The sequence below is a fragment of the Haliotis cracherodii genome, unplaced genomic scaffold (assembly GCF_022045235.1).
Source record: "Haliotis cracherodii isolate W230 unplaced genomic scaffold, xgHalCrac1.p SCAF_1, whole genome shotgun sequence".
Taxonomy (NCBI): domain Eukaryota; kingdom Metazoa; phylum Mollusca; class Gastropoda; order Lepetellida; family Haliotidae; genus Haliotis; species Haliotis cracherodii.
The window spans coordinates 58220567-58229860 of record NW_027266264.1 but is presented as its reverse complement, the minus strand read 5'-3'; the positions used below and the strand labels follow the sequence as shown (position 1 = coordinate 58229860).

Genomic DNA, 9294 nt, shown 5'->3' with positions numbered 1-9294 from the left:
CCGGGGTTGGACTTGTTAGCACTGCGTGGTAGAGTAGATTTCTGTATACTGAGTTCTACGTAGATTTATGTATGGCCTCATATACTACAAAGACCCCTTTAGCCTTAATTAATGGCAGCGATAATATCGGAACATTCGTGACCAACTCATGTCATTCCAGGGCAAGCTGAATGACGACTCGTGCACCTCTAGAAAGATTTCACATTGGCGTATGAACGCCAGAACTATACGTGTTAACGTGCCCCGTGGCGGCGAATAGCGATAACCTTGTTTTCGTTTCAAATGACATTGAAACTTCTTGATTCTGAGTGGTCAAATTTTCCAACTGACATCTCTAAATTGAACCTTTCACACAAAAACTGTGTGTCTGAATACATCGATCTACACATAAGCTACATAAATCGATGCATATAACAATGGCTGCCGATAACCCAACAGAACTACATTCGTTCGATATCGAAACATTATCGGATATTTTATACGACGATTTTGACGTAAAGGCCTTAACCTTGGCTGGTTTGAAGGAGAAACGAAGGTGTATCGTTTGCACACAAATGATTACGTTTACACAACTTTTATGGACAGATTCGGTAATTTTCTCATTGAAACAAACGAAAATATAATTAAACCATAAAACATTAGAAAGGTACCAAACATCTCTCAAGCGCTCGGGCCCCAATTAGAATACTACGTATAGAATCTGCAGTGACTGGCTGTGTTTGTAAAACCATAACTTTGTCAGCAATCAATTAGCGAAACACATATATGCCACATAAAACCATTTATGTATGACATGTGATGACGAGTTTATGATACATAAGTCGGTCTCGGTAATTTTAGTTACCAGCTACATTGTTTTTGAATCAATGGGCTACTTGCACATATCACCATTTGAATAACGCTTGCCAGACAGTTCTTTCTTGAAGTTTGGTAAGAGGTGAAAATCTTAGATGCTCTCTCTTCTCTGAACTCCACCAGCCAATAGTGGCAAAGAAAGGAGCAACTTCCCATAAACTTGACACATAAATAGCAATTGGCAGCGATACCATTCAACTGGACGGACCAGGATTTTCGTTTTACCCGAATTGTCGGAAAGACGGCCTACCAATTCGAATTTCAGCAAAATGCAAGTGATGTATCGGTTGGGATACGGGATGTGTTGTCATCAAGGCCCACGTGTCGTAAGTAGGACCATTGGGACAAACCCACGTATGTGTTCACTCTGTTATATCTCCACGATGTGTTGACGTTTCTGGACACTGTGTTGTGACTTATTGAGAGCATACCTGCTGACGAACCTACATTTATTCCAGACTACCGTTTGAATAGTATGGAGTTTATTTCCTGTCATTAGATTGCACCTATTCTGCCACTGAGTAACTATACTCTGGTTAATAGTAAGCCTAAAATCAGAGAAGGGTCGCTCGCAATCCGAAACTGTATGATCAAGGGCAGCCTCAGCTCTGGTGTTAACTAATATACCTACATGACTTGGCAACCAGGAAAATGTATCATGATTATGTGGAGCTAAACAGCTTTGAAAGTTGTCACAAATTGTCACAAATTAAAGGATGGTCAAATTTAATGTGGTTAAGAGCTTATTATGGCTTCTTTAATATTTGAATTGTCAATGTGGTTTAATGCTGAGAGTCTTTGCTTCAACTCTAAATATCGATCTATTATTGTCGAACAGAGCGTATGTAATGTCCTGTTACTGATGTTTTGATATCATTGAATCATGTTCTATTTTGTCATCATAGCGTCAGTAAATTAACATTTAAAACACTTAATTTATCAGTTTAATAGATATCTTAATTTCAATTACAATTTGCACCACTGCCATCATTTTCACAATTGCCTATCGCCTCGCTTGAGTAACTGCAATCATACACGTCTTGTTGTCGATCAGTACGTATTGAATGGTTGTCCTTAAAGTGATTGTTCGTAATCACCGCTCCATGTTAATCCGGCGATTGCCATGCTGATAGAATTCTGATAAATTTCAAAAACAAAGTGTACGACTATACGTGAATTATAGAGTCGTCATCTCATGTTACCATTTGTTAGCAGCTGTTGAAATAATGTTCATATTATCATTGCATTAACATTCGTTTTCTACCTGGACTTGAGCTTGCACCATAGCTTGTTGTGTGAGTATTTTCTTCCCCAAACAATCATAGTATTCTGTCAAAAGTATATTATATATTATATATTGTTTGTCCAAATCCTTAACGGTTTCATTATTACAGCTTACTAGTCACTTAATGTGTAGGCCACATACCAACAGGCAGTTCCCAATACATAAATTTTATATGATATTATATAGGAGATAAATCGGGGATTTTTAACAGTTCGTTGTATCCGTTTGTTCGCTATATCCGTGTTCGTTATATCCGTGTTCGTTATATCCGTGTTCTACTGTACTTGTTATGGATCACAGACCAAGTGGAACCAAACACTTCTGATGTAGACACTAAGTGGATTGTCTATAGGGAAAAAGGGGTTTGTTTAATGAACGCGTGTGCCTTAAATGTGCGGTATTGTGACACTATTCAGTAATATCAAAGTCGATGTTTATAAAATCATGTTGACCACCTTGGCGAGGGGGAACCAAACCAGCCACGTTGAGTGTAAAATTGGTGAGCAATGACAAGGACTTTCTTTCAAACACACTATATGTGGTCATTATAGTTATAAAGAACAATATATATTGTTCTTGATAACGGCAACGTATAGTTGCCATTATACGTTATGCCTTATAAGTTGCCACACACTAAACGTTGCCATTATAAATAACAATATATATTGTTCTTTATAATGGCAACGTAAAGTGTATTTAAAACAGTCCTTTTCACCGCTCACCACTCACTATAGTAAATATATGTACTAACAATATATTACGCATAAGCATTTTGGTTAAAGCACACCCACGAAGGGATCAGTTATAGCAGACAACGGATCTAATGTCAAATTCATCATGAACATTCATCAATAAGTGGAGTAAACACGTACACGTGTGCTGTTCTGGACAAAGTCTGGATATAAAATCTCTTTACCGAAATAAATCTACTTAAATTCTTTACTCCAATTAAGTCTACTTAAATTCTTTGAAGTAATAATAGAAAAAACAACGTTTCCTCGAATTATCGACTCAAATATATTCCCCAGTGACAACAGTATGGATTCTAAAAGGATTATTGCCTATTGTTTAACGCCGCACTCACCAATACTCCATCAGTAGGTCGGCAGTATGTAAATGACAATCCACTGATTGAGATGAGCATCGATCTTCACAACTGAGATCCGATGACATGCATCGACCAAGTCAGGGAATCTGACCACTCGATTCCGGATCCGAGTGTTTACAGATTGTCATGATGTAGCTTGAAAAGGAGATATCCGGGCTTTGAATCCCATTTAATCACGCTTTTCAACCAATCAGATTACAGTACAGACTCAGATGAGACTCCACAGTTAACCAAAAAAAACCAAACACAATAATTGACATGCAACGTTGCGTTTAGACAGTGTATTTTTAACTTTCCCTGAGGACATGTTCATGTTGCAGGTAAGTAAGTAAGTAAGTAAGTAAGTAAGTAAGTAAGTAAGTAAGTAAGTAAGTAATCGGGTACATGATTTCAGCGGACGTTACCAGCCAACTGTGGACGGTTCTGTGAAAGTGAGAACAGGATGATGAATCTAACGTCATTCAATACAACCGACACGGGGAACGTGACTTCCACTGGGGAGACCACTCCGCTGAAAGTAGCAACAACAGGTACAGAGGCAATATGGACACTGCTTTGACACACACATGCCCCTCCTTATCTTTGCAATGAAAACAGGGTTTTATAAGGAAAACATCCATTATCGCATACTCTCTCTATCCTAACAGGAGACGATGTCAAATGAGCTGCTAAATATCCTATTAAAACAAATAGTGTGCCTTGTTAGCATAATATTTTAATCCTTTTTACATCATTGTTCAATGTGTCGCAATAAGGTCTTACCAGTATGTTAAAGCAATGAAAGGAAGCCAATATGTGAAGTCAAAATTGTGAAAACCATCTTCTTTTGATTCCTCAGGATTACACTATTCAAACACATTGAGAAGAAGGTTAACATGGTTAAGAAACTTGCATGCTTTGAAATTTGAGATACATGAAACTTTGAAGGGTTATATAGTAGATTTAGGCATTTTGATTTTGAAGATGTTGAAAATTGTTCATCTCAAACTGAATCATTTTGTCGTAACCACCTCATGTACTTTGACACCCTTACCTTTTATCTAACGGAGAACAGCATTCGGCTTTGATAGTCGACTGTGGGATGGGGCCAGGGATAAGGTATTTGCGTACCATGTTATGAATTCTAGATGTGCAAGAAAAGATAATCGTATGAATATATGCATAGATCATAGCAACATCAGATCAGAGTTTACGATTTCAATTACTGAAGGTTATGTATTCTCTATGTCCCGGTTTGTGTATGATATACAATATAACATGAAACAAACTGTTTTCTAAATTACAGTTGAGAAACCTTGTTGGCGGCCATCTTGAATAAATGTGATCGGCCCCTCATCTAGAACTACTTTGTAAAGCACTACTTGTCACCATGTTAAGTTTCATTCTTTAATAAAGAAGTGCACAATTAATACTAATGCCCAATTTGGCATATCATATGTAAATAAATGCGACAAAACCCGTACCGTAATAATAAAAAATGTCTGCTTAAAGAAGCCCTTTGATGTATATCTAACCAGCCGCACTGACATTTTGCCTTATCTGCATAATGTTGGGCGTCGGAGCCTGCATCCAGCTCAAAGAATTATGGGCTCATCTGAGACGGCCATACGGCATCCTCATCGGGGCGGCGGCACAGTTCATCCTGCTGCCTCTGGCGGCGTTCGGTCTGGCTCATGCTCTGCAGCTGCCTCCACGGCAGGCGATAGGGATGCTGATCATGAGTTGTTGCCCGGGTGGATCCACCTCTAACATGTTCACGTTGTGGGTGGATGGAGACGTGCCCCTCAGGTCAGTGGGAGACAGTATAGGACGTTGAATGTATATATTGTTGAGTAGCCATGTTCCTTCGTCTACATGCAGTTTTACCACAATGTGGAATGTTACATACCCATTCACCAACTCGCACCATGTAAGTTAAGGTTGGAAGATGATAACATTTCGATATGTGGGAACCTGTCAAAATCCACAGAAAAGCACACCCATGCCAAATATACCGTATTCGACGTAATAAGCGCCCCACTCTAAGCGCCCACGGCGATATTTGCAGATATATAGACTGGTGAACAATCCCAATTAGCACCCCTTCCGATTGATCAATGCACACAAGGCTTAATTATTCGGGTATAATACACTCGTGTGTTATATGCACCCTTAATTATGGGCAATTAAATTCTGGGAAAATATATCTGTCGTACATATTTATCTTCCAACTCTGTTTTTTTCACCAAAATAATATTCTAATAAGAGCCCCGAATTTCTAATTTTGAGAGCGCCCTGGGCGCTTATTAAGTCGAATACGGTAACCGAAAATATACTTTCTAGGTGGACCCCTCCCCCATCTCTTGTTTAAAAATGCTGGATCCTCCCTTCCATACTTAATCACGTAGTGATGATACAACGACAATCACTTTCTGAGAATTGAAAGACATTTATGAAAGCTGAAGGGCGTTGATCCCAAACCGAAAACAATACCAACTAACCTCACACTGATACAAATCTGTGTTTCTCTTCAAATGTTATTTCCGTCTTTAGTTCAACGCAAACACAGTGCTTACCTATCATAAGGGACGAGAACTGATTCATCCATATATTTTGTTTGGTTCCGATAAGACGATCTCCACCTCGCTCAGGTTTGCGGACTCCTGGTAAACAACGTGTCACCAGCATGATTTAATAATGAATGCCTTTTTTACAGCCTTGCAATGACCACAGTGAACACGGTATTGTCGACCGGATTTCTGCCCCTCAATCTTCTTATCTGTAGCCGCTCTTGGTCAGACAAGAAAGCGGTTATACCTTATGTCAGTCTAGCACAGGGAATAGCCCTGATGCTGATACCGACAGTCATAGGTATCGCAGTGCGTCACAAGAGGCCGAAGGTTGCCCTGTACATGATAAAGGTGAGTATGGTGTCTAACAGTCAGCAATGTTTTAAGTCATAGTCAGCACTAATACAACTAAGCACGAAAGCAGCTTGATATTACGAAGTCTTATACTGGTATAAAACTTGGGAAAACATGCCCAAACTTTGACACAGACTGCCCTTTGCCTGTAGTTACCTTAATGACAAAGTTATAAGCACTTCCGTTTTAAAACAGCCGGACTGAGAAAAGACATGCCAAATGCATTGCAACATCAAAACAGAACGTCCCATATCCCTAGCTGCAACAAAATAAGCTAACATGCACACATATCCTGGGTTTGGACGAAAACATGTTTTAAAGCAAGGCATTTTTTAAACAAACTTCCATGCCTCCAGCTACCTTAATAAGAAAGATATATGTGCGAGAGTAAATATGTTTCCCCTGAACATATGTTCTGTGGAACTGATATACCAGGAGTTTTGTTCCTGTGATATTTTATTCCCAGGTATAGTGTTCCACAGGAACTAGACTCCTGGTATATCGCTTCCACAAGAAAAACTATTCAGGGGAAACATTACCCTCACATATGCATTTCCAGTTTGCCTTATCCACCCACATGCTTGATTATGTGGAAAAACCATGCTCGAAAACATGGGCGTTTGCTCTTACATAAAAACACAGACGCCGCGATATAGCTGGAATACTGTTAAAAGCGGCGTTAAACCCAACTCATTCACTAAAAACACATTCGGTTGGTTCAGAACACAACGAAACAGCAATCTTGCAAAATATATTCCTGTAACTCGACCTTTAAAAGGGTACCCTAAAGCTGGCTAAGTGTATGGCCTGGAGAGGGAAATTGACCGTCAGTATCAGTGACCTGGGCATCAGTCATATGAACCAAAAATGTGTCCTTTGGTGGAATTAAACCTGACAAAAAAAATTAAAAAATTGCAAATACTATTCAGAAAAGTAGGCCACCTACGACTAATGTCATACGATCGATTGTCATTATATGTTATATATATGTATTCAAACCCCAAGGATGTCGTGTACCAAATGCCATACTGTAAATGCTCTATTTACGGTAAAATTCAGACAAAGCAAATATTAAAGCACCGCCATTTACACTGGGCAGCTGATAAAGGACCTGTGCCCCGGATGTTCCCCCGAAACATTCGTCAGTAATTCACCTGGGATAAAGAATAACAAAGTATAACACCTCCATTCTTATAACGAAGGAGGTGGAGCGCATGTCTTTTCATGGCAAACTGTGCAATTGACCAACCGTCACTCCATAGAGAAGCGCTGATAAAAGATGAAGGGCGGTTCCTAGATCTGACCTGCCTGACTGTGCGTTAATGGTAACCCCCGAAATGAATCTTCCTTCAAGCAGTCAACAACTGAATTGCCTAGCCCAGACACGACCATAACTTTAAAGCGGCGTAAAACAAAACCGACTCACCTCTACACTATTGTGAAATACCTGATTGCCAAAAATATAGTTCATTTTCATGAAAAAAGTGTTTCAGGTATTTCGACCGCCTCCATGGTCTAGTGAATAAGGCAATCTGCTAGAGACAGAAAAAACGTTCAAAGAGCATGGTACTTATTCTTATCCTGCCCGGCGCTCGACTGTAAGGGATAAAACAAGGATGCAAGTAAATGTCCAGAATACTCCCATAAAAGACATATCTTTATACCTTCTTCACCTGTAATCTATATTATTATTTTTTGCAGATGGGCAGCATTGCAGGAGTATTATCGGTGGTAGTAGTCACTGTACTTACCAGCCTCCTCTACCCTTTCATGTACAACTCCTCCTGGAGGATATACTTTGCAGTTGTTATCCTACCATTCTTAAGTTTTGGGTTCGGATACACCACCGCCTTCATCGCGAGGATGCCACATTACAAGTGCAGAACAGTTGCTTTGGAGACAGGGATACAAAACTTCCCTTTTTGCATGACCCTACTGACCTTGACATTCAACAAATCAGAAATGGGTGAATTGTCTTTGTATCCTCTGTTATTTGGTGTGTTTGTAATTGCAGAGTCAGTAATCTTGACTGCAGCATATAAGGCTGGCTTATTCATATACAGTAGGATGTCAAAGCCAGATGGGTTTATTTCTGTACCCAAAGACAATGCTGTACATCAGATGGAAGAGATGAAACAGACTTGTTAACATTTAGGTTAGTGTGACACGTTTGCATTTTATCTTCTGGTTTTACGAATGATTCTATTTTATCAGAACAACGACACTTTACATAAGTTCTCTAGAGACGTATGTTTTGAACGAAGAGACAAATGTCAGACTGGGATAAATTCAGGAGAAAAACAGACCGCATTACCCCAAAACTGATGATGCATTGGAGGACCAACCGAATGTGGGGGTAGTACAAATTTGATACTGGGTACACTATAGACATTAATCGCTGCCTGTCATTGCCTTCCCATGTATGCAATGAGAGCACGTATTATGTTCTGTGGACTGATCTGCCACTGCTGCAGAGCAGGAAACAAGTCAGTATATTTGACATGTTATGTGTAAGACGTCTTTGGATGGCAATGTCAACTTTCTACTGAATTTCTGTTGAGGAATTCTTGGGCACACTCTGACTATTTGTTGCCTGTCAATAGTATAATGTTCGGTTCATGAACGTCACAAGTTGGGGTTGTAAAATTTTAGTTCTATACCGCACGTTAGTCAATGCACCCGCGACATGCATCATCGAAACGGCCAGTCTGCTGTACATGGAGTTATGGGGCGTAGTGTTCGATATGCCGTATATACACCCTTGCTTGTGTCTGCCGTATGCAGAAAGTAACAGGTTCTTCTCCTCCAGGGTAATGTCCTAACAATTATAGTTGATTACAATAGTGTATAAGTACAGATTTGTGGCGTGTTACATCTGCCAGGTTTAGGTGCACGAATCACAGCTTGCCTCAGACAGTTGCGGTCAGACTGAAGATGCAGAGCATGCCAGTAATGCGAATGGAGGTAGTTGGGAAGTTATCACGAATGTAGAGGTCCTGTTAGACTAACATTTAGTCTCTGAAATCTTATATTACACAATATCCTTCTTGACTCTAAAAATAAAAAAAATCCCTATGCTGATATGATAAGAAAGGGACTTAATTACCGTTCGCTATTTCGACCAGTCCTCTCCCCAAAATGAC

At 39.7% G+C, this 9294-nt stretch overlaps 1 protein-coding gene across 1 annotated transcript; it reads left to right on the top strand.

The window, feature by feature from the left end:
- Nucleotides 1-3690: 3690 nt before the first annotated feature.
- Nucleotides 3691-8336, top strand: LOC139456397 (ileal sodium/bile acid cotransporter-like). The gene is made up of 4 exons (XM_071238094.1): nucleotides 3691-3778; nucleotides 4766-5036; nucleotides 5944-6148; nucleotides 7853-8336. Exons 1-4 carry the CDS (start codon nucleotides 3691-3693, stop codon nucleotides 8297-8299), a joined length of 1011 nt encoding a protein of 336 aa, XP_071094195.1. The 3' UTR covers nucleotides 8300-8336.
- Nucleotides 8337-9294: the final 958 nt, after the last annotated feature.